At 40.6% G+C, this 25,743-nt stretch overlaps 3 protein-coding genes across 4 annotated transcripts; 1 reads left to right on the forward strand and 2 right to left on the reverse strand.

Moving 5' to 3' along the window:
• Positions 1-183: 183 nt before the first annotated feature.
• On the reverse strand, positions 184-5,551 carry LOC103701224. 2 transcript variants are annotated; one of them, XM_039130338.1, is made up of 4 exons: positions 4,972-5,547; positions 1,775-1,921; positions 817-894; positions 184-695 (listed from the first exon to the last, which is right to left on the reverse strand). In XM_039130338.1, the coding sequence occupies exons 1-4, from the start codon at positions 5,383-5,385 to the stop codon at positions 495-497; spliced, it is 840 nt and encodes a 279-aa protein (XP_038986266.1). In that variant the 5' UTR covers positions 5,386-5,547; the 3' UTR covers positions 184-494. The 2 variants fall into 2 exon arrangements, with proteins under 2 accessions (XP_038986266.1, XP_038986267.1); XM_039130339.1 differs by lacking the exon at positions 817-894 and having other exon boundaries at positions 4,972-5,551.
• A 2,778-nt stretch (positions 5,552-8,329) lies between these two features.
• LOC103701487 lies at positions 8,330-11,820 on the reverse strand. Its single transcript, XM_008783589.3, has 4 exons — positions 11,236-11,820; positions 9,551-9,685; positions 9,043-9,132; positions 8,330-8,707 (listed from the first exon to the last, which is right to left on the reverse strand). The coding sequence occupies exons 1-4, from the start codon at positions 11,815-11,817 to the stop codon at positions 8,531-8,533; spliced, it is 984 nt and encodes a 327-aa protein (XP_008781811.2). The 5' UTR covers positions 11,818-11,820; the 3' UTR covers positions 8,330-8,530.
• A 7,304-nt stretch (positions 11,821-19,124) lies between these two features.
• LOC103701403 (cationic amino acid transporter 5-like) lies at positions 19,125-21,175 on the forward strand. Its single transcript, XM_008783474.4, has one exon. It carries the CDS (start codon positions 19,188-19,190, stop codon positions 20,970-20,972), a length of 1,785 nt encoding a protein of 594 aa, XP_008781696.2. The 5' UTR covers positions 19,125-19,187; the 3' UTR covers positions 20,973-21,175.
• Positions 21,176-25,743: the final 4,568 nt, after the last annotated feature.

Consider the following 25,743-nt stretch of genomic DNA (forward strand, 5'->3'; position numbering starts at 1 on the left):
ATGAACAAAAGTAACCCATCTCAGAGATTGGCGATATGTCGTCCATTCGTACATACACCATCCCCTCCCCGCCTCTAATGGAATAGCCCCTAATAGTTAAGGTTTATTATGCATATGAACAGGCACGAACAACCTTTCTTTTTTTTTTAAAAAAATAAAAAACTAAAGAAAACCTCCTCCAAATTGGAAAGTACAATCACGGCTACAATACATTTTGTTTATTAAGCATATAAATATTTGTATCCTTGCTGTACTTACACTCCATTGAGTCAGAAGCATGCACGCCACAGGATCCATGGTTCAGTTTCTATTTTCCATGATCCTTTTTTTTTTTTGCCCTCGACAAACATCATAATCTCTGCAGTCAGCATAGATCTCAATGCAAGATAAATAGCCCAAATTCCATAGAATTTAAAAATATAGTTCCACAAATTATTGGCATAAAACAACCTCCCTTTCGCGTCTTAAGGCTTCATCTTCCCCTCCTTATTTTATCAGGGCTTTTTAGTCTTAGCGTGCTCGATCTCTTTCTTTAGATTGGCAACAATCTTCCCAAATTTATTGAAATCGGGCACCGCGCCGTAGAGCAGAGTTCCCTCAAGGAAGTCGCACCAGTGGAAGCACCTACGAATCTCCTGAAACTCTTCATAGCAGTCTCCAGCACGCTTGTCACCCATTATAGAGTAAATAATCGCCTATGCGCCACAAAACTAGCCGTTAATTAGTTGCACAAAGTTCAAATAACCTTTTTGTTTTAAGAAAAAAAATAGGGAGGGGGGGGGGGATTGGATGAAGCCGGTTGAGAGGTTAACTCACCTTATAAAGGGGAACTCGGGCATCAGAAATTACATTGTCTTTGAGGCACTTGCAGTCTAGAGCCCTCAGGTATTCTCCCTTTCAAATATATATATATATATAAACAAAGTTTAGCCAATAGGAAGATCAAATAGTTGCTAGAGATATGCCAAATGCTTCGCAGGCAACTAGTTTGCCTGCATCATATACATGAGTTCAAATCCTCTCCGTTTGCATTGGGCTGAGTCTCCGCAGCATGAATTGTCCATCAAATCATGACCATATGTCGATCATGAATGGTCGTTATTGGAGAACCAATCCTCTTTAGTTTAGATACAAATTGAAGAGGCTCCTGATTATTTTAAATATATTACTGATGGATTCTTAGAAAATTCAGAATTAATGAAAAATTTTACAAAAATATACTGCTGTGCTAAATAACACAACTCAACTCCGCTATTCCAGATAACTCTCCATGTCAAGCTTTAACTGTCATGCCAAAATAATCGGTGATAAAATTAATTTTGAGCTACAAGTTTCAGATTCCATGCTAATTTGATTTCATGATTCATGCTCTTATAATTCCTATTTAAATTAATTCAGTTATTTTAAAAAAAGTTAAATAAGTGAAATCTTGGCTTTGAAAAAAAAGAAAGAGAATAATTGGATTTAAAACACCCTTCTTATGACAACGCAAAAAAAAATTGGAGAGATTTCGCATTATTTTCTTTATGTTTATATAATATAATTTAAAATTTTATATGTATTTTCTTTTCTATAGTGATAATAATAGTTTGCATAGATTCATAATCTAGTGGGAATTTTGTTGTTTAAGTTGTAACATGTGTTGATTATTACCATTGCCGTTAATTATTGGTATAGTTGCCATTATGCACTTCATCATTCAATTGTTTCTACGGTAGCATAATTTGACAGCACTAAAATCATCAAAGAGAGAAAGTTTAAAAAGAAATATAACCTCGTATATGAGCATTTCAACTAGCAACATTTGAAGCTCGTATGCTTCGTGAGGGTGCTTATTTTTCTCGGCCTCCTGCACTTTTTGCTGCAAAATTTTTATTGCCTTATCCTCCTTTCCACTCATCTCCAATTTTGCTGCAAGTCTCTATCATGGAAAGACAGATTTAAAGATTTTGGTCACGAAGAGTTAACTTCAGAACAGCAAAAAAACAATCACATTTCTATCAAAGTAGGAATCATGCCTATAATCAATAAAGTGACATCATTTTGGTTTAAGCAAATCGATGGGTAAGTGCTTCGTGGATCTTCCATACAGACTTGCAAAGAATTCCTATGTGCATGATATATCTTCTAGAATTGGTATCCCCTATATTGGCAGTATCTTTATCTCAGCCCCATATCAAGCCGCATATCAAGGATCCATAATTTTAGAAATTAAAAATTTTGAATTTCAAATAGCATACATTTAAGATTGATCTAAGGGATCCATTTATTATTTTGTTTCTATCTTGGTATCATCCTAGTTGTAATCTCTTGTGCATTCTCAACATAAATATACATAGTGACTACCTTATGAGGTAGGTAGAAAAAGTGCTCCACAATATTTTTTTTTCATATATTTTTATTTTTTATATGGTATCAGAGACTTCAACCTCTGCTATCTCCATGGCATTCTCCTCCAACTCCCTATCTACACCTACCACTCTGCTTTTAGTTGCCGTTCAACTTAATAGGGATAATGTTATTGCTTGAAAGGCATGTATCCAACCTCTCTTAATAGCCAACCGACTATGGAAATTTTTATATGGCACGACCTTGCCTCCACCTCCAACGATTGTCATAACTTTGAATGATGGAAGAATAGAGAAGCCAATCTCTAATTTAGCCTATGAGTCATGGCTTCTCCGTGACCATATCACTTCGGTGTGGTTCCTCAACAACATATCCAATGCGATAATAGTTCATGTCGTCGGATTACCTAATGCACAAGATGTTTGGCTTGCTCTTGAATAGCTTTATGCCATCCAGAGTGAAGCACATTATAGTACTCTTATGATGGATTTTCATGCTCTTAATAAGGGCTCTCTTTATGGAAGATTATCTGCAAGGGGCAAAGAGAATATTTGACAACTTGGCGGCCATTAATAGACCAATATCGCTTGCAATATATGCTATCAAATCATTCTTGGCATTGGTTTAGTGTACGAACACCTTGTCTCCATACTCCTTACTACGAAGATTGCCACTACTTTTGAAGAATTTCATAGCATTCTTCTCCAACATGATACTCGACTGAGACTCCAAACTTTCAAAACTCAGTTGGTTATGGGTGGGATTCTACCCACTGTAAATTATATGCAAAAAGGCAACCAACGAGGTTCGCCACAATGACCCCAGCAACCAACGCATAATTCTCTAATAATGGAGCATCTATTTTTTCTCCATAGGGATCTTACCACCAAAAGGGTTGTGACTTAACACTTGCAAATACTATTGATGGCCAAACAAGAGGGTGTTGATTATGATGAGACGTTCAGCCCAGTTATCAAGTCTATCATAATTCACACTATTCTTTCTCTTACAGTTTCTGAAGGTTGACCCATTCGGTAATTGGATGTCAAAAATGCATTCCTTCATGGACATCTCACTGAGGATGTTTATATGAAATAACCTCCTGGTTTTACTCACCCAGATCATCCCGCTTATGTTTGCAAACTACAACGTTCTCTTTATGGTCTTAAACAGATGCTATGTGCTTGGTTTCAACAATTGAGTTTTCTCACTTATATACTCTTGGCTTTTATAGGTCCAAAGCTGATGTCTCACTTTTTGTCAAACGCACCAAAGAATATGTGGCACTTATTCTAGTTTATATTGATGATATTATTCTTATTGGCACTCTTACTACTCCATTGGATAACTTGAGTGCTTCTTTCCAAACTAAATTTGCCATGAAGTATCTAGGCCCTCTTTACTACTTTTTAGACATCGAGGCTAAGACTACTACTTTTGAACTTTATCTAACCCAATCAAAGTATATTTCTGATCTTTTTCTTAAAAGCAACATATTCTATAAATGGCTTCAATATTTTTCTTAATCATAATCTCATATTCTATCATGCTAAAAAGCAACGCATTCTAGCACATTCAAGTACCGAATCAGAATACAAAGGGCTTGCCAATGCTACTATTGGATTAATTTAGATTCAATCTTTATTTCCAGAATTGGATATCTCACTTTCTCAAGCCCCTATTACCAATCTCGTCTTTCATGCTCGAACTAAGCATATTGAAATTGATTTTTATTTTATTCGAGTGCAAGTGGCTCGTCATTAGCTTTATGTCCAATTTATCTCCTCCAATGACTAACTCACTAATATATTCACAAAAGGACTTGCCTTCCAACACACATAATTATACGTCATGAGGTGCAAGAATTAATTTAACATGGATTTACTTATTACCATAAACAACCATAAAATATGGTTTTGTGTATGCAATACACACATCAAATCTCGTCTATATTGATGCCACAATTAAAGTTCTATATAGCTAATAGTTGCAGCTAGCTATCTTACCTGCCTTGTAGCTGGGATGCATGGTCTTAATATTGTTATCACCAGCACATCGAATAGACCTATATATCTATTTTGTGCATCTTAGGTCTTTGATAAGCTTAAAAATTTAGGACTTAGGGATCCTCTCCGATCTGGATATGAAATAGAGTGGTCAAATATTTGAATTATGATTATCTATGATGGGCATAGCGATTGTCATTATGAAGCTTATGTGCGGTTGCAAGACATGCTACTCAAATGTTATAAGGAGACTATCCAATTTCAGCAGCTGCCGGAATCATATATACTGATGATTGAAGATCGAGCTCCAAACAATATTTGTATCGGAGAGCATTTTGGCTCAAAATTTAGATGAATTCCTCTCCTTTTTTAGATGTATCATCATTCATTTAGTACACAACGGTCGTGATTAGATGGTCCCTTATGATGCGACGGTGCGCGGCTCATGTATCATCGAGACCCATCCAATCATACCGTTATGTAATAGAAGGAGGGTCCTTAGCGATTGCGAGAACGGAGCTCCCCAGCTCAATCCCAAGTTCACGACGAGGGGAGGACCGATTGAGACACGTGTAAAGCAACAGAAATAGGATGGAAGTAAAAGGACCGTACGTACGTGCAATTCTCTGTAGCTTATAGCCGTCGGGTCCATGGCGAGCAGCCTCTGCATCTCGTCGGCGGCGCTGTTGAGGGCATTCTTGTCGACGCGCGCCTCCTGGGCTTCCAGGATCCTCTCCAGGGCCATATCCCCGCCGTGGAGCGCCGCGATGGACACCGACCGGTGGAACACGGGCCGGTTCGTCGCCCGCCTTTCGATCCGGTAGGCCAGCGCCGCGCAGATGCCCGCGAATATGCATATGAGCGGCCCCGCCGCCGGCCCCGTCAACGCGTGGAAGCAGGCGCTTCCTACCCCTTTCGCCGCATCCCCGATCCACTCGAACACCGACACCGACATTCCGCCGCCGCCCGGGCTCGACGCTTGCCCGCCCATTCGATGGATGTCTACCCTGATCTCATCGCCGGTGGGCATTGATGTTTGTGTGTGTGGATATATATGTGTGTGTTTGTGTCTAGAAGAAGGAAAAATTAAAAGAAACGGAGTTAGGGACCCTTTAGGCTGGAGTTATGAACAGAAATGGGAGGCGATGTCTTGCTTGGTAGAAGAGGAAAGCCGCGCTTGGGATTTGGGATTGATGCATGGGGAAGCTAGATGGGGTCGAAAGTAACGTATCTATTCTTTGTGGGGTTATCGCAGTGTTATGTTATGAGAGAGCAAGGGTTGCTGTGCTGGGATTCTTGGCTGCTGGAATCCTTTGTAAGCTTGCAAAGAAGGAGTACGTGCTTGCTATGCTACTAGTTCTTCTGGTAGGGGTTATCTCGGACTAACAATATGGTAGGATAATCGAAGAGCTTGAGCATTGCTTTGGAAACCATTACCAACCCTGGAGTGAAAAAGAGGAACCATGAAACTTGGGAGTTCTGGGAACGATAGCCCCTCCGATGCCCGCTCGGTTTCCAATGCTATGCGAGATGAGGATTGGCGCAATACACAGGAATGGGTGTCATATGGGTTTGAGAATAGGGGTATAATGGCTTGATCGAGCAAGTGTCCGATCAAGTTTAGTTTGAAATCAATTTCAAACTTTGAAGTTAAGATTGGGCTTACTTTATTCGTCATTATTTCGATCTTGATTCGAATTCAATTTTGAACTGAGCCAAACACGAGCCTACTTGATCTGCTTAAAGATCCTAAATCAAGTTACAAATTAATCAAGCCCGGTTCAAGCTTGGTTCATTTCAGCCAATGTTTGATTCTGAATTAACATCTAATGCATTCAAAAATTAAATAAACTTTCATGCTTGGCAGGATCTTATTATCAGAAATCTTTGGATCTATGGTCCAAATTCCAATAGCAACTATCTAAACTTATATACATGCATACATCAACACGCGCGCACACGCACAACCACCACCACATACACACACACACACCCATGTCTTCTTCATACTTGCTGCTAGCATCCTTACCAAGCTTTTGCAGAGAGCTCATGCAGCTAGGCTTATTGAAGATATTGGAGAGAGCAAGATTTTTACAGATATCAGAAGCCTGCATTTTGAGGATGCTGCATTAATCTTCTGTGCATTTTATAGAAGCTAGCATTGCCACTAAGACAATCCTCTCGGCATGTGAAAGTTTATATAGTTTGAAAATTGACTTCTTCAAGAGCTTGTTGGTTTGCCATAACATGGACGAGGTTAAAGCTAGTTTCCTGGCACGTCTTACGTACTATAAGTTTGGTTTCTTTCACTTATTTATGCTTACCTTTCAGTGATTAGAAGCTAAGAGACATGGTTTTACTTGAAAAGATTAAGAATTGCCGGGCTTCTTCGAAAGGGATATTACTTATCTCTTTAGGAGGGAGAATTACTCTTTTAAATGTGATGCTTTTACCCTTTCTACCTACATCATGTCTATGTTTAGATTACATAAATGGGTGATTAAGAGATAGATCAAATAAAAAAAAGCTCCTTTTGAAAGGCCAAGAAAAGACAACATGGTTTCATTGCCTTGTGAATTGGTCTATGGTTTGTAGATCTAAGGAAGGAGGTAACAACTCTCTTCTTACTAAATGGGCTCGGAATTTCCTTCAAAAGGACAAAACACCTTATAGGAAAGTTTGTCATTCTAGAAAAAAAAAAACCGTCTTTTATCAAAAAAGCTAGTCAGAAAGTATTATTTAGATTTTTTTGATCTTTTATAAGTAGCTAAAATCTATCCAATAGCTTAAATGGGCTTGTGCTACCGTATTCTCTAGTTCACATTAGCTATGTAGCAGATTTGCTCTAATTTTATTTGTAATGATTCAGAACTACCTCGCCTAAAAAGGCTAGTCAAAAAATATTATTTAGATTTTTTAGCTCTTTATAAATACACAAGAACTATGCAGTATATATCTTATATATATATATATATAGAGCTAAATTTACATCGGCATGGTCCCCAAAATAGATTTTGGGAAGACCATTGTGTGCTGTCACATCACAAGACCACTAGCCTCTTGTACTCCCCCAGCTGCAGCTGCAACACCTTTTCTCCTCCTCGATCCCTTGAAGGAATCACGACAACCCTATTTGGAAATTTGCTGCGGATACCTACTTGTGAAATCTTATTACAGGTTTATCAACAAAGGAGGCGTGATTTGCTGCAGAGAAAGTTAGGTTCTTCATGTGAGTGGGGCTTAAAAATAATCTTCATACAGGCGACAATTTAGCGAGAAAGGATGGCCCGCTAATTCTAGGCGTTCAGTTTGCCATCCTTCCTCCGAGACTGCTGACCATCTTTTTCATTTTTTTTTTTTTGGTAGAAAATAGGAGGGGGGGAGGGACCAGCCCACCCGCGTAGCAGCCTCCACTGGGCCCCCCTTCCACCAGGGAATGTTCGATATAGGTTGCAGGTTTCGCATGCCTTCTCCGACCCGTGGGCTCACCGCTTCACGTGTGAGTACGTCACCCCAGTACCACCTTGGTACAAGTGGAAGAAAAGCATAACCGCCAACGAACTATCTGGGCGTGGAGCATCCGGTCCTCTAATTTAATCGACGCCCGCACTTTTCAAACCCGGACAACTCGGATGGAATTATCACCTCCTTACCACCAGGCTACTATTTTGGCGGCACCATCTTTTTCGTTTGATGCCCATTAATTTTACCAAGAGTACCTGGTCTGGTATTTGAAGCCAGCATGCCCACCTGAACTCCTCCCCCTTTTCCCCGTTAAGATTGAAAAATTATTTGTCATGGTATTGCAAAATTGTTTCATGATACAGGAGCAATAGGGTATATTTTGATGGATCCTTGATTGCATATGCCATGTATAATTTAAATTTGATGGAAAAAAAAGAAGATATAGAAGTTACTTTGGACGGGAGGAATCTCTGCTAAAATTCGATTGACGACAGAATTGGAATCTAGTATCCGGTATCCAACAAATTTTTAATGCCGATTGTAGGGAATAACTGAGCTTTTAGGCTTTAGAGGCACATGAAGCCTTGCATATCCAGATAAATATTACAATAGTTTTAAAAATATTACATGAAAAAAAAGCTTATGCAAGTCTCGCCTTGGAATTTAAATTAGAAATAGCAAACTGTAACACATTCTAGCTTTTCTTATCGTCAGGTACTTACGTGCGGTTCTTGTCCAAAATCTTGATACTTTTTGTTCCATTTTTCCCACTCGGCCATGGCCTCTTTTGTCGTAAGTTCCAACTCGCCAAGTTTTTTCGTACGTTCCTCAGGTTTTGTCGTTGGTTCCAACATGCTCTCCACAGCCAGCATCATCTTAATAATAGCCTGGCAGGCATCCAAGAACACAAACAAAAATGTTTCACAAGGTGTATTGACTCAAAATTGCGCTAATCCAAAGTAAAGCATCGGTCCGGAGATTTTTCGCATCTTTTACTTTTCTAGCTTCTCTAGTGGAAATGTGCCTTGTCCCTTTAGACTGGATTTTGCACTACGATATTGCGAGAGGATCCATGAGTATAGCTCCTCTGCAGCCAACGCCCAATGTAGCCATAGGTCTTTGGCCATAGAAGGTCCACGAGAGGGTCTCCTTCCAATGTATAACATCTATTTGTTTTGTGAGAAAGAATGTTGACATCTATTTTAGAGGCTATCAAACTCACCAGGTAATGGTAGGGCCTTGGATCCGATTCTGACGCCAACTTAGGTTCACTTATACGATTGCAGATGGCCAGAGCCTTTTCATAGTCTCTCTGCAAAGAGATAATGGAGATGAAAAATATTGCATGTAATAAACCAAGCACGTAGGGCATGCAGTGTTCCTCTGACTACAACAGACTACATCAAAAGAATTTCCACATGAAAATAAAACCTTAAATACTGAAGTTCTATAGTTCTGAAATGTTTGAAAACTATAATTAGATTTAAAGGTCTGGAGCAAATTCTTTATTTTCTTAAAAAAAAATAGTCGACGTCAATCCTTTCGAAGAAATCCTTCCAAAGAAAACTGATGATTAGTTACGTGTATTTTCAACAAGCCTTATATTTTGGCAACCGTCGGTAAGTATTAGTTCCCCTTTTTTTTCCTGAGAAGTTACTTTATCATTAGAACTAAAAGTAAAAGAAGATCATATGGCCAGAGGAAAATTAATGATGTGTAAGTATAATCACCTTTTTGATGAATATCTCGATTAATAACAATCCTAGGTCATATTTCCTTACGGGATCTGATAGGCTAAACCATTCCGCAAATAATGCATCCGTTGTTGCATATTCTGCGCGAAGCGCTGCCAAACGACTGTAGTCCTGCAAACAAAGACAGAACAATTGAGTTTGTTTTCCCATCTGCAATTTCTAACGCATGCATTGTTGGAGTCAATTATGTAGAGGGATGATAACTAATAAGGGCCAGTTTGGTATGCATTTTTCTTTCTTTACCAACAGCGAAATACCAATGGAGATTGATGTTGAAAATATCATACATAAGTTTTGCTATTCTTTGCCCCTATTTACATTTCTTTTAAAAGCAATAAATCTTTCCCAACAAAAGTTCTAAAGATTCTGCAAACAATTCAAAGAAACAAGTAAGAGGGCTTCATCATATTTGTTGCTTACTCTAGTTTATATTTTCTTCCTTCATCTTTGCAAATAAAGGAAGAAAACAAAGAGAATATTAAAGGGGCCCTAATATTTTGATTTTTGACCAATGAAATGATACAGAAACTTAAAAGTTTGAAGCATCTCTTTCCACTTTCTGCCAATGGAATGTGGTCTGAGTCATCTAGGATGATGAACATTTTATTATGGCAAAAAATGGCTAATCTCCTTGTCTGTTAATGGATTGGAGAGGAAGTTTTACCATCTCTAATGTTCAGAAAAAATCCTAGAAAGATAATAGAGAAATCATGCATGCCACATGGAGGAAGGCTTGGGTTATGGCAATGGAATATTTAAGGGCTAATCATTAGAAGCAAGGTCTGCCAAAATGACCCAAATGTGTTAAACAAGGACATCTTCCCTCGTAGCATGAAATCAACGTTGATGCTCTAGTTCTTCCTGATGGAAGATTGGTAAGAAATGACATAATAATTAGAGATCCAATAGGTTCGGCCGGTTGAATCTAGAGGTATGGCTCTTCACACATATACAGTAGATGCCATGTATTGTTAAAATTCAGGTTGGAAATTTCTTTCCGACTACCTAGGCCAACTCACAAATTGCATATCTTTAGATGATGCCCATGCATTTGAATCCCTATTTGCCAATCCAAACCATGGTCGGTGGATTCCTAGGTTCATGCTCAAACTTATGAAAAAGGAATCTAAAAGACAATAATAATTGCATGAATCCACAACAAGCATTTGGATCCCAGCAATGGTAACCATAACCAACTAGGCGCAAGCTTGGATAGTATCATCCCTTGTCACTTAGGCAAAGAGATAGCTGTTTGACTCTAAATGGGGTCAATCCTTGAGGGATGGGATGCGTATAAGGTAGAAGATGAATCGCCTCTCATAATCTCAAAAATTTGTAAATGTGGGTTATATGTATTTAAAATACAAAAAGGTCCAAATTTTGTAATTGAAATTGTAGGCAAAATTAGCCATAGATCCAATTACAAGTTTTGTTACGGTTGAAAACAACCCTCAAGACAATCCCCTTACCCCTCTCCAATTATTAAAAGTTAATATTATAAAACTCTAACATATTAATTGATATATCTTAAGATAATAAAAAGAGTCAGGGCTCCAAATTTGATTCTTCATATTATGAGATGGCCATCTTACCGGAGAAAAAAAAAAAAAAAAACGAGACGACCATCACTCCTAGCAGCAAAGGGTAGAAAGGGTGCTAACCTCCCTGAGCAGCTCATCGTAAAGGTGCTCCGCCATGAGAACTACAAAGCGTACTCTCTCAGGTTGCAGACCAAGAACGCGTGCCTCGTTCTTGATTTCGTCAATGGCATGCTGAAGCAGCATGGATCGCTCCATGGGTGCCGCAGCTCTTTGCTTAAATATGCCCGACAGCACGCTCACGCTCCTTTGCGGCACAGTCAAGCTCGTGTAACCCCCAGCGGCTGTTTGGGTTGGCGGGGCCTCAGCTGAACCTTGGGTGCAGCAATAGGCACCTCCCCTGCGGTTCAAACAGGCGGCGCCCAGGGCGCAGGCCAGGACCACGGCCGCGCCCACCGCCGCCCCGCGCGTCCTATGCCGTCCCCCCTGGCGCCCTTTGGGATTGGCATCCTCCCCCTCCGGCTGCGACGGTGGCGGCGCTTGGGCACGCACCGTCCACCGGCGAGCCGCCGCCACCCGGGCGCCTCCCTTGGGGAAGGCGAGGTGGCGGCGGCGGAGGGGATTCCTCCGCGAAGAGGAGGAGAGTGGGCAGTCTGGCCCCCCTGCTGGGCCGTGCGGCATGCGGAGGCAGTGCATGGCTTCCATTGAGTTGTGGGGTGGGCAGGTGTCTCAGATGGGCGGCCAATTTATTATGGGGGTGATTGGAGTTTGCCATGGAGAATAATGGCGTTTCTTGCTGATTGGTCTTTTGCTTTTATTTTCTTTTCCTTGTCTTCGGGTTTGGTGAAGCGGCAAGGTATATATCCATGTTCCTTCTGCTGAGAATACTGAAGCAAGGTATCCGCCAATTCCCGTTGCATCCTTGACGGTTACTTCAGACATCCTTTTGGCTTAAATTCCGTGGAAGGTCGAACAGTTTTCGTTAGAACAAAAGTTCGAGAACAGAGGCTCCGAAACGGGACAAATTTATGAATACCAAAAAAAAAAAAGGGAAAGGGAGATCGAGTAATGGAAGAATAAGAACATGTCTGGCTGCAGACACGATCTGCAGAAGTGGTCTGTCTGCACAGTTATCGAAGCGATCTTTACGCGATCCGAAGTTGGATTTGCACGAATTCTACGTTCAAAAGCAACACACCATGGAATTATTATTTTTTTTTAAAGCATCATTCACCAACAATTATGTGGAAGTAGATGAATCATAGCATTAAGATGGATCAAAAAGCTATCTAACAACTACTGAAGAATCGCCTCTTAAAAAAAAATGCAAGAAGCTCTCAACCTCTGTCAAATAAACATCAGCTCATAATTCCTCCATTAGCTTAGTTGGATCAAAAATTTCGACAAATTGAATAGTTAATAGGATTTCTTTCTTATACATTGCCATCAAAATTAAGCTTGAGAAAGTAAGAGGATGATGGCCCCCAAGAAAAATAAGATGGATGTGGGAATGCAAAAACTACGTGAAAAGATTTTTTTTTTATCAATGGTCTTTTTGAATCTGACATATGGGCAAACTTCCGAGCTTTGGGTAAGCTTTTAGAAAAATCAACCTAAAACTCAACATAATACCTTGAAAGATAACGATTGTTCTCCCCAGCCATCTACTGAAAGATAATATAACACATCAAAACTGTTTTAAATCTTTTATCTTTGCTAGAAGATTTCTCTTTAATAATTTGAAGGAGCTCATCAAGAGAAATAATTGAAAAACTAAAAGAACCATGAAGTGGGGCTATTCTCCAAACTTGGGTTGTCAGTCAGCACTGAATTGGAATACGAGTTACAGACTTTTTCAACGTCTCAACATAAATCACAATGATTTGGAATATCTAAGGCTTTTCTGCATGCAGGATATCTTAACATGGCAACCGGTTTCAAGCCACTTTTCATATAAATAGTACAATTTTGGGATAAATATTTATCCTTCAAGCGTAATTAATACTATGATTTAACTGTAATTTGATTAAAAAATTAAAAAAATCAGATATCTTAATTATCAAGCCACAAGGCGGGCAACATCCTAATCTATTGAAGTTGTCGTCGCTCGGACAAGAATCATCATCATGATCATCTTGCTTTATTCGAAATAGCACTTTTAACACATGAAATAATGGAAAAATTATTTAGTATATGATTACATAGCTTTGTGCTTCAACGGGCTGCTCATCCAAGCATTTTTCCTCTTTCTTTCGTGACAAGACTGAAAAAGCTAATTCCGTGGCCATCAAGAAATTCTTGGTCCCCTCTAATGGAGAGCTTTCCATGGCCTTCGGAGTCCAAAGGTCGTACTGATGCACACCATGCAGGCCGTGTAGTGCACATGAGTCGAGGTATGGCAACTCATTACGAAGGATGGTAAAATAAATATTGAATCTCATTTCTATTTTATTGAGAAAAAAATAAAATAAATAGTACTATTAGGATGGTATTTTTTATCCATACCATGTTTCCGAGTAAGTCTACAAATGGGTCAGGTTGACTCGAGACCCAACCCGGCCCGACCCGCATAGATCCGATCCGACTCCAAATTTTAGGACCCGCGGATCCGGATCGGATCCTAAAATTGGACCTGAATCATTTTCTGGATCGGATCTGGATTTGTCCGAACGGATCCGACCCGATTCGAATGGACCCGAAAAGAAAAAGAGAGGGGAAAAAAGCAAAAGAGAGTTTTTTTTTTTTTGTGGGTCGTGGCACTATTGGTCCATCAGGATCCTCTCTCGGTCTATTACACTGTTGATATCTCTGGTGTCTCGGTAGCTGGCTTTTCTTTTTTTTTTTTCCTTCGATTTTTTGGTTTCTGTTTTTTTTTAACTTTTACTGGGAGGAAGTGAGGGAACACCGAACTGAACATGGGTCATGTGCCGGTTTTCTGCAATGGAATTGGATTTTGGAAGAAGGCCAGGGATTTTTTTTGTCCTCGTCAGAGGGAGCTGGGAGACATCAAAGTTCCGTCCAATCAGTCATCTGGACAAAAAATAGTGTGATATGAAATTTGGCTTGTAGACCGACTTAGTTAGTAAGTTGGGGTCATCTGTTCTTACTGGAGATCAATTGCAAGTCTTTAGTCATGGGTCACCCAACACCTCATAATTATGATATGACCAAATTAGATTTGCCCAAATTCATTCCTAAAAATATAAAAAAATTGGACCTGATTCGAACCCGAACCGGACCCGACTCGGATCCGGATCCAACTCGGACCCAACTCGGATCCGACCCAACCGACCCGATCTTCAACCGGGTCGGATCTGGGTCCAAAATTAGAATCCGAACAAAAAACCGGGTCGGATCGGATCGGGGTCACCTAGGACCCGATCCGACCCGACCCGACCCATTTGCATCCCTATTTCCGAGCGCACATAATGTGAACTTGTCATTACTTGAGAGAAATGTTACTATTTTTTTATTAAAAACCACAGATGCCCCTTTTTAATGCATGGTAGCTCAAAATATGGTTTTATTACATCCAAAATTCTAATTTTTCATCTAATAATTTAATTTTTTTTCCAAATTAATCAATGTGGTTGTGTTTAAATATATTTACTAGGGCTGCAAATGGGCGGGTTCGATTGGGTCCTGAGTGACCTCGATCCGACCCGGTTTCTTGTTCGGATCCTAATTTTGGATCCAGACTCGATTGTCGGATCGGATCGGGTCCATACCTACAAATTTTGATCTGTTGGGTTATTCGGGTCAGATCCATGCCTACAAATTTTGACCATGATTAGATCTCAAGAAAAATGTACAAACTAGGTTAACAAAAAAAAAAAGATCGGATCGGGTCGGGTCCGGGTCAAGATTGGGTGGACCCGGCCCGATTCGAAAAATAGAACGGGTCCAAATTTAGGACCCAACCTGGCCCCGCGGGTCCTAAAATTTGAACCCGACCCATTTGCAGTCCTAATATTTACCTAACAAGAAATTGAAAATACTAAAATCTATTTATAATAAGAAAAATATTTTTATTATATATAATTTAATTAAAAAATATTTATTAATTTATATAAATATATTTTAGTATTCGGAAAGGCCCATATCAATAGTCTTCATGTAAGTGAGCTATAAATGACTAGCAAATAGACTGAATAAAAAAGCATCACTATTTGAACTTTTTATTCAAAGGTATTCTTGAAAATTCGACCATATTTCTATATATAATTGCCTCAAACTAAATATAGTAATCTTTTTTTTGCTGCCTATTTTAGATTAACTTATCCACCAACGAAATATGATAAAATTTATTTTCTTCCGCAATCATTTCTAGATAAAAAATTTTTAGAAATTGTCAAATCATCTCGTAAACTTACACAGCCTAACCAAATGAACCCTTTGAGTTTTTGGTTATAGGGTTGGAAATATAGTTAGAAAACATAGTTATTCCAAAAGCATACAACAAGATCACCATCTTTATGAATTAATATTCTCTTTTTTGCCAAATGTTAGGCATCCTGGTAAGACTTTGAATTATCGGAACCATAATTAGGTAATAATTTTTTTATCACATATTTATTAAAGTATAAATATGTAAGACTTTTATTTGCTAAAAATAATGTAGTAATATTATTAAATATTTTCTTAGCTAAATAAAATTATTAATTCTTATTAAAAATATAAATATAATTAGGATATATATGCCATCCCCCTTATGGAGCATGTACATAAAAAAATTTTATATTACTATCAATTATATTTTCATAGCTTAAATGATACTATTTACTATTTATCACTGAAAATACCAATATAATATGTACTGACTGAATAGAATAAAATTATTTTATTAATAGTTGTATTCACAATGTCTAGGTAATTATATATTATTTTCTTTCTTTTTTTGATGAAATATGTAAAAGATGACCATGATTTATTAAAATAAAAGATGATAAAGGAGCAAAGAGTCATAGCATCCTTCATAGTTGGTGGCTTTGCCCATACCAACTCTAGCAATCAAACTCCTTTTCTCGCTCGCGGCGTCCAAGCTGTCTTCCAAGCCGCTGCAATCGTGTACTTTGCCTATGGTGGATTTGATAACAACACCACCATGACTGAAGAAATGAAGAATCCTTCGAGGGACATACCACCAGCCCTTCTAGGGTTTATGCCAATCATCGCAGCGATATGCTGCCTGATGGCCCTCCCGCTGGGCATGATGCAGAAGTATACTGGGATCGATCGAAATGCAGCGCACCCCCTGGCATTTAAGAGTGGTGGGTGGACGTGAGCGCCGCTCGGTGTTCTCGAGGGAAAACTAATCCATGCCACTGTTTTCATTGCTTTCTCTACATTGCCCTTTTCTCGAGCTTGGATTGTTAGCACGTCTCCTGATTCTAGGAGACTAGATGTGGCCCACTTGATCAAGTTCATCCATATCAAGATAAACACAAGCTCGTTTAAATGACGACTTAATCCAATCTGATTAGAGGTTATTCAAAGTTTATCTTATCAGATGGTTTCCGTGATGAATGAAAACTAATTAGAGATAAACTTTAAAGATAAGAATTCGAGTCCCTAACCTAGCAGTATAAATAAGGTTGTGGATCCATCAACTAAGGCATTCAAGTCCTGCATAGGTTAGAAGCTCTGGATCTCTTCCTCTTCTCTCTCGTATGGATGCTTAATCAACGATAGCCGGAGGTTAATAAAAATATTTATATTTCTTTATTATTCTGCTAAGCATAATTTCCAACATTATGGTATCAGATCCTACCTCTGTTTTCATTGCTTTCTCGGCATTGCCCTCTTCTCGAGCCTGGATGTTGCGCGCACGCTCTTCTTCTTTATGACGACGGTGGCTGCACTGCTTGCAAGAAGATGGTTCATGAGAAGCTGTCGAGTTTTCTACCGTTGACAATTGCTTTTTATCCCCTGTGGATAGTGGACACACTGGGGATACAATTGTTGGTGCCTCAATGCCATGGCTGCCGTCATTATCACATGATGATTAATATTACGGCAATTAGTCGCAAGCATATGTCCTACATTATAAGCATAATGAAAAAAATGCATGTATAATTCAAGTACTCAACTATGATTCACGTGGAATCCTAAATATCAACCAGGGCCAGATGAAGGCAGAAGGCCTCAACACATGATTACTGGTTCCAGCTAAGAGCTAATGATAAAGAACAATTCTGATTTCGATACCCAGGTAAGTTTACCCAGCTCTCTCTCCTAAACTCCACCTATTCTGGGTATTCATATAACTTGTAGAATTTATCTGATTGAGCTGGTCCATTGGTTTTAGTCTGCATAGGCCTGTTGATGGGTTGGATTGGGACCTGGCTTGACCCGAAACAAGACCGACCTAATTCGAACCCGAGAACCCAACATGAACTCAGGAAGAGATTGGACATCTCGACCTTGGTTGGAACTTATGATATGTACCAAAAAATTTTCTAGAACAACCCCGTCCGCAAGAAGCATCCTAAGAATTAGATCACCCGCACAAAGCCAACCCCGCTGCCGAAAACATGAAAGACGCTGACGAAGCGATGACGGTGGTGGAGACTGATCGAGATAAGGGGAAGAGGGGAGTTTGGGATGACGATCCGGTCTGGAAATGGGGCAATCTGGATTTCTCGGCTTTTGTTGTGAAGGATGGTAGTGAAAGGGCTCCACGGAGGAGCATGCTTTTTGTTTAGAGATTATCAGGGCAGGCTGATTGTGGCAGGAGGCCGATGCACCCCTAGTTCGACCACTATTGAGGCGGAGTTGCAGGTAGTCTGGGAGGACGTCTCCTATGCGAGAAGGGTATTTGATGCAGATGGGATTTATCTGGAGGGCGACTTCTCTACGGGGATTGACTGGATATGAAAAGTGGATAGATTTGGGGATGGTCATCTATTGATTCGGAAGATCCGCATATTGGTTAGGAAGATAGATTCCTTTTCTGCAGCATATGTATATCGGGAGGCAAACAGAGCGGCCGATTGGGTTGCCTCTTTTGTTGCTCGGCATTCTGGAGAGATTATTTGAACTAGAGCAGAGCTGATCACGGGCCTTCTGGCCCGCCCAGCCCGGCCCGAAATTTTTCGGGCTTGGACATTAAAAAAAAGGCTCATGAGTGGGGCCTGGGCAAGAAAAGTGGCCCGACCAAAAAAATCGGGTCGGGCCTGGTCGGGCCAATCTGGCCCATTTCAGATTCCAAACAAAGAAAAAATCGGGCCTGTCGGGTCGGGCCTATCGGGTCGAGCCGGGCTAGACGGACCTAAAACTAGATTTATAAAGTCGGGTCGGACCTGAACAAAAATTTAAGTCCTATAGTCGGGCCGGGCCGGGCCTAATTTCTGCTGTAGAGCCCGACCCGATCCGGATTTTGATCAGTTCTAGACTAGAGATACTGATGTCCCTGATGCTCTATTTTATTTTCTTTTTGCTGATGTAGCTGGCTGTATTTAGTTAAGAGCAATATGAAACACCATTTTTTACATTGAAAAAAAAAAAACAACGCTCCACGAAGGTGGCCGGGCGAAGGGCTTTGGTGACTTTCCATTCGTTTTTTGTACTATTTTATTTGATGGAACGTGATTGGAGGTCCACTGCTGAGCTGGTGGATTGGGTTTACCTTATACCCTCTCCTGCCCGATGCTGGACCATTCAGCTCAGTGTATCGGAATTTTGGAACCTGGCCCGGCATTCAGTAGACGTACAGTCAAAAAAAGTAAACGTCCAAGTACAGCTCATTTTTTTGGGGTAAAAAGTACAGCTCTTTTTTTTTTTTTTTGGGTAAAAAGCACAGCTCATTCCTGCCTGGTGTTTCTCAAGATTCTAAATTTGCTTTCCCTGAAAATCCTCCATCCTGATCTCCAAGGAAAAAAATATTTCCAAAATTTCTAAAAATGGTATCCAAGTTCGAAAAGTAGAGTTCTCACTGTTTCGACCTTTCCCATTAAAAAAAAAAAACCACGAAAAACATGGTTTCATCGAAATTTATTTAACCCACAAACCAGCGAAGGAGTGCTCCTAGAAAATCAAAATAAAAACAAAAATAAATATAAACAACGAGAGGATATATGGCTGCTGCGACCGATGGAGGAGGCGGCGATGGCGACGGCCGCCGGAGCTACTGGCGGTGGAGCAAGGCGGACTTCTTCCCTGAGCCGTCGTTCCGGAGCTGGTCGGCGTACCGCTCGGCCCTCTCCGCCACCGGCCCCCGCCTCCGCGACCGCCTCCTCCACCGCTCCGACTCCGCCGCGGAGCTCCGCGCCCTCCCCCGCCAGAGCGAGCACGGCCTCCGCCGCTGCCTCAACTGGTGGGACCTCGTCTGGCTGGGCTTTGGCTCCGTCGTCGGCACAGGCATCTTTGTCCTCACCGGCCAGGAGGCCCGCTTCAACTCCGGCCCCGCCATCCCCCTCGCCTACGCCGCCGCCGGCCTCTCCGCCCTCCTCTCCGTCTTCTGCTACGCCGAGTTCGCCGTCGAGATCCCCTCCGCTGGCGGCTCCTTCTCCTACCTACGCGTGGAGCTCGGCGACTTCGTCGCCTTCCTCGCCGCCGGCAACATCCTCCTCGAGGCCCTTGTCGGCGCCGCCGGCCTCGGCCGCTCCTGGACCTCCTACTTTGCTACCCTCCTCGACCGCGATCCCGACTCCCTCCGCATCCACGCCCCCGCCCTCGCCGACGGCTTCAACCTCCTCGACCCCATCGCGGTCGTCGTCCTCCTCACGTGTTCGACCATCACCATCTTCGGCACTCGCCACACTTCGACACTCAATTGGCTCACCTCCCTCCTCAGCGTCGCCGTCATAGCATTCATCATCGCCGCCGGCTTCGCCCACGCCGCCGTCTCCAATTTGACCCCTTTCTTCCCCTACGGCGCCCGCGGGGTGTTCCAGGCCGCCGCCGTCGTCTACTGGGCCTACACGGGCTTTGACATGATTGCCACCTTGGCCGAGGAGACCAAGAATCCGGCCAGGGACATTCCTCTCGGCCTCGTCGGCTCCATGTCGGCCATCACCGTAGTGTACTGCGTCATGGCGCTTGTGCTCGTCATGATGCAGCGCTACGACCAATTGGATCCCAACGCCGCCTACTCGGTGGCGTTCGCGAGCGTCGGGATGAAGTGGGCCAAGTACTTGGTGGCGCTCGGTGCGCTGAAGGGGATGACCACGGGGCTGCTGGTCGGAGCGTTGGGCCAGGGCCGGTACACCACGCAAATTGCCCGGGCGCACATGATCCCCCCCTACTTCGCACTCGTTCATCCAAAGACCGGGACACCGATTTATGCCACGCTCTTGGTGAGCATCTCCAGTGCCTGCATCGCCTTCTTCTCGAGTCTGGATGTTCTAGCTAGCGTCTCCTCCATTAGCACCCTCTTCATCTTCATGCTCGTGGCCATCGCGCTGCTGGTCAGAAGATACTATTCCAGGGATATCACTCAGAGGAGCAATCAGTTTAAGTTGGTGGCCTTCCTAGTATTGATCGTTGGATCCTCCATTGGCATATCAGCTTGCTGGAATTCAGCTTCGGATGGATGGATTGGGTTTGCACTGACGGTGCCGCTCTGGTTTCTGAGCACGTTGGGGCTGACAGTGTTTGTTCCCCAGCAGCGGGCGCCGAAGGTCTGGGGGGTTCCTCTTGTTCCATGGCTGCCGTCGCTCTCCATTGCAACGAATCTTTTTCTGATGGGATCACTCGGTTACCAGGCCTTTGTGAGATTCGGAATATGCACCTTGGTGATGCTAATTTATTATGTGCTCTTCGGTGTTCATGCAACCTATGACACGGACCAGGAACAGAACGATTTCGAGACCGCCAAGGTTGGGACAGGCATCAGCGGCGGAAGTGTGGGGCAAAGATGACAGATTTTGGGTGATCTAGTCTTGCTTCATCATATTTCGGTAAGTGTTCTATCTTGTTTGGTATAGGAAATGGAGAGAAATGAACCTGGATATTGTTAGGATTTTTAGCATGTTACAGTGATCTGTTTTACCAAGTGAACATTGTTCTTCAGAATTATTACATAGATTTATGGAACCTAATGCCATTCAGTATGTCATTGCTACATTATGGTACATCTTTATTAAATTCTACAGTCCATGCACAAGATCAAATGAAGGAATGAAAAAGAATTCGTCATGCCAGTATAATAAACATGAAAGTGCAATGAAAATAGGCAAATATCTGACACTGGATATGTCAATAGTAATAACGGTAATCAGTAACTAGTTTTCTAACAACTCTTCTTGTAACAGTGCTACAATGTTCCCTTAGTCCACATAGATCATAGGCCAGGTCTGCTCTACTACCATTTGTAATAATTCAGGACCTCACCAAAAAGGCTAACCATATGATATTATTTGGATTTTTTGATCATGTGTAAGTACTTAAGATCTAACCGGTGAATAACCGATATGGGACTAAATACACGCCCGCATGATCCCCATACTTCTATAGCTTTTGGATTGATCAATGTGATTGAAATGCATATCACGAAGGGCTGAAGGGGCTAAAAGGTTGCAACAAACACAACAATTTAGCCTTTAGGAAGAAATACTGCTCCTTCAAATATGGTCCCTATCAAAAATCAAAAAAATGGTCCTTATGGTACCTAAGCTTTAACAATTAAAAAATAATGGCCAACATTCTATATTGTCCGAATTATTTTAGCTGTGAGTATACTCCTATAATTGTGCTAATAATGTTAATATTGTTAATTTCGCACTCTGGTTTTGTTCTGCAGTAACCTCTCCACAGAAATTTCTTTACGTCCATAACATGGTACAAGAATGTTCCATGTTTCTCCCACAAACCAGTTGTGTTAGAGCATGATGAGCCTAGTCACCAATCATTTCTTATCCTGCCTGCAAGATATATTAGCGGCGTGAAGTCCAAATACCATGCATTTTTCCTATGGAGCAATATTTTAATTGGCACAAATTCAACACAAGTTCCGCAAATAAGCTTCTAATGGATTTTTTTTCCTTGCAAGTAATCAAGAACAAGCTTTTACATCGAAGTCTGAAGATTTCATAAATTAGAAATGTAAAAGAGTCCCGAACATTTTGCGCTCAGAGAAACCATGTTCTATTTAGAAATATTCACTTTCACTATTCAGACAATTCAGATTACTTTTCATCCATTATCATATCAGCTACAGCCATGGGCAAAACTCTTTAGGAACCCCGTAATGGTAGAAATCACATCTGAAGATGGAAGCCGAACAGGATGTTTTTCAACTGAACTCTAAACGAGTTCAGGCACTGAGTTGCTGTTATATCCAAGAAAATGTTGGTGCCATACAAGTATCTCCATATTCACAGAACTGAGTTGCAGTATGGAAGCGAGGGAATCTCAATACCATCAGGCACTTACTCATGTAAGCCTCTGTGTATTCCAACCAAATTGCATAGACTTGAACTCGTATTACTGAGTCTTCATGGGAAACTAAAATTTACTTGTAATCTCATCTATTTAATGGCTAGTTAAATTCAAAGACCTCATCCTTTCTAGATCTTGCTAGGAGTCCTTCGAGAAAGTAAAACATAATCTAATTCTAGAGCAGCTGGACCCCTTAAACCAAGTTTAACCCCTTGTACTAATGCGGCAATCTGGTTTCGAACCTGATGAGATCTCTTAAATCAGCCTGTTATGCTGCTTGTGCCAAGTAGGTTGACATCGTAGCTGCTCGTGAGATGTTTGATAAGATAGCAAGCCAAATATGACTTCGTAGAATGGTAGAATCTCTGGGTATTGCCACGAGGAAAGCTACCAAAAAGCAATCGGATGGTTTGGAAACATGCAGTCTCATAATATGTTCAGGAACAGGGCTTCTGGACCTTGGAATGCAGGTCCATATATGCTTCATGCCAAGATTGTTGCTTCATCTGGTGGGCTAGGGGACATGTACTCAAAGTGTGGTCCTATAAGATAGGCATTTACAGGGAAAGAGAAAAAAAAAAAGAGAAAAAAATAATTTTATTTCTCTATTCCATCATATTCAGTATGTCTCAGAGATTATATATACTCGTATATAGACTCCATATGAAAAAAATAATGTAGCCTGATATAAGATCACTAATAATAAAAAATATTACTTTCTTGTGTGACTTTTAAAATCATTCTAATAAGATCATACTAATAAAAAAAAATAATATAGGTTGATATAGAATCATGCTAATAAAGAAAAATATTATGAGCGATGCAAATTGTTACGTGATTTCTAAAATTATACTAACAGCAGATTTGAGACCGCATTTAATTCAATGATCTGACTTTGCTCCCCACTAACATGGAAGCTTTTACTTTCTTTAAGCAGAAGCAAGAAAACGGCATGTAGCCCACCAAATTTTCCAATGTGAGTGTGATAACTTCATGTCCTAGCTAGATTATCTTCATTGCCTCGTGGAAGACAAATCCACGCCCTGTTGGTGAAAGATGGATACGAAAAATAATATTTGTATGGGAAGTGCTTTAATAGATATGTATGCCAAATGTGGAGCTGGCGATGATGCATGCCAATTTTTTGATCGCATGCCGACGAATAACATTTTTTTGTTTTCGTGGAATGAATGATTCATGGTATGCTTAGAATGTTTCTCGCAAGAAAGATGTCGAACTCTTTAAATGCATTCCAAGTGATGAAGAGAAGCCGAAAAGCGTGACCTTCGTTGCTGTTCTTACAGCATGCAGCCATTAGGAATGGTTGATGAATGTACCAAACACTTGGATTTCATGGAAAAGAAGCATGCGATCAAGCCATTGGCTGATTAGTATACCTGCATAATTGATAGCAAAGGATCATTCTTTTGTCCAATGTACAGGCTAGACTAGGCTGATGGGATCTTTTATGGTTGATTATCCAAGAAGAATGAAGTCTGTGCTGCTTGATGAGGAATTTGAGTTTCCTTTATTATGGATTAGTGATGGCTCATAAACTAATTGTTAGCATAATTTTAGGAATTACGTAATAACTGCATCGCCTATAATATATTTTTTTATTAGCATGATTTTGTGTCAACCTATATTATTTTTCTTTATTAGCATGATCTTGTTAGAGTGATTTTAGGGATTACAATATAACTTGTATCAGTCAGTAATATCTTCCATTATTAATGTGATCCTATATTAGCCTATACATTTTTTTGTATGGAGTCTATATACAAGTATATGTAACCCCTAAAAATATACCGAATATAATAAAATTGAGAAATAAAATTATATTTATCTTTCTCTTTTTCTATTATTTTTCTATTCTTCTACGGATATTTTAACACTGATGATATTTTTGTGAGGTAATTGAAGCATGGGACCGGACCTTTTGATGACTGTGATGCTCAAAAGTTAAGCCTGAGAGCCGGCAAGGAGGGTGGCTGTTTTAGAAAGTACCATACAATCAGCAGTCTTTTAGTGAAACTGAAATGCAACTTCCTGTGCCGGTTGATATTTCGCATTCTTTGCATCTGGTCTTGTAAGAGCTGAAATCCATGCCACGGGACGGAAATATTTCTATCAGATTTTCGACCCTTGCCGGTACGCAGCATTGCTTGCACTTCTGCTGCGACCCAACAATGAAAGAAAGAGATGTGCGAATGGATCGCATAACTTTGATGTTGTTCTGTTAAGTTTTATGTCATACAGGATCATAGTAGTTACAAATGATATAGTTAGGGAGTGTATCTTGGAGAACAGGAGGAATTCGAGATCTTAAAGCATAATGCACGGATTTTTTCTTTAGAAGATTGACTCAATCTGTTCGACACTTCACAAGGCTCTGAATTTCTTTGTGCTTTGGGGAGTCTCTGCAACGGAAAAGCCAAAGAGTCCCATGAAAAGCTTCTCGGAATTCTTAGTCCTCTGCTGCAGATTCAGAAGCCACGAACTCTCTCATTTTATTCCAGTATGGCAGAGGATATCAAATTGGTGGAAATTTGGCATGCTGTGTGGCAAGTTCACAATCTGTTGTATATTCTTTAACTTTGTATCCTTGTATATAATTTCTCATCAATGAATCTAGGGGAAGTGCTCTGCTTCCTCCATTTCCGATCAAAAAAAATATAGGTGAGTCCAAAGCATCTGTTTCCACGACTTATTTATGTTCGAGGGAGAACTTGAAGAGCTTCTCGGCGTCATTGTCAGCTTTCCCGAGTAGGAGGAAGATGCTGGAAATTCGACTAGAAAGAGGGATGGATCAATTTTTTGCGGTTCTTGCACGAAAACCCTCCAAAGCATTCAAATTTATGTAAAAACGCTCTCCAAATTGAAATTGACATGCATATCCTCATAAAATATTTGTTTTTGTATATGTACTTTTTTTTTTTTTTTTTTACATGCAACCACACTATCTAGCATCATTAAAAAATGATCAATTTAAAATTAAAATAACTAAAATATTCTTAACGGACAGATGTGCAAAATAACTAAAATATATAACCTCTCTGTTATGGTAGGTTATCAATCTATTTATTTTTTATTGGACAAAAAATATCCTTACTTCGTATAACTTTTAAGGGTATTTTTTGTCTAACCCTCCCAACATGCAATTAATATTCTCTTTCTCACAGAATTTTTATCGCCACGGGAGAGAGAGTATTTGCTGCCAAAATAGAAAAGACAAAAAATACCCTCAGGGAG

Source organism: Phoenix dactylifera, chromosome 9, assembly GCF_009389715.1.
Source record: "Phoenix dactylifera cultivar Barhee BC4 chromosome 9, palm_55x_up_171113_PBpolish2nd_filt_p, whole genome shotgun sequence".
Taxonomy (NCBI): Eukaryota; Viridiplantae; Streptophyta; class Magnoliopsida; order Arecales; family Arecaceae; genus Phoenix; species Phoenix dactylifera.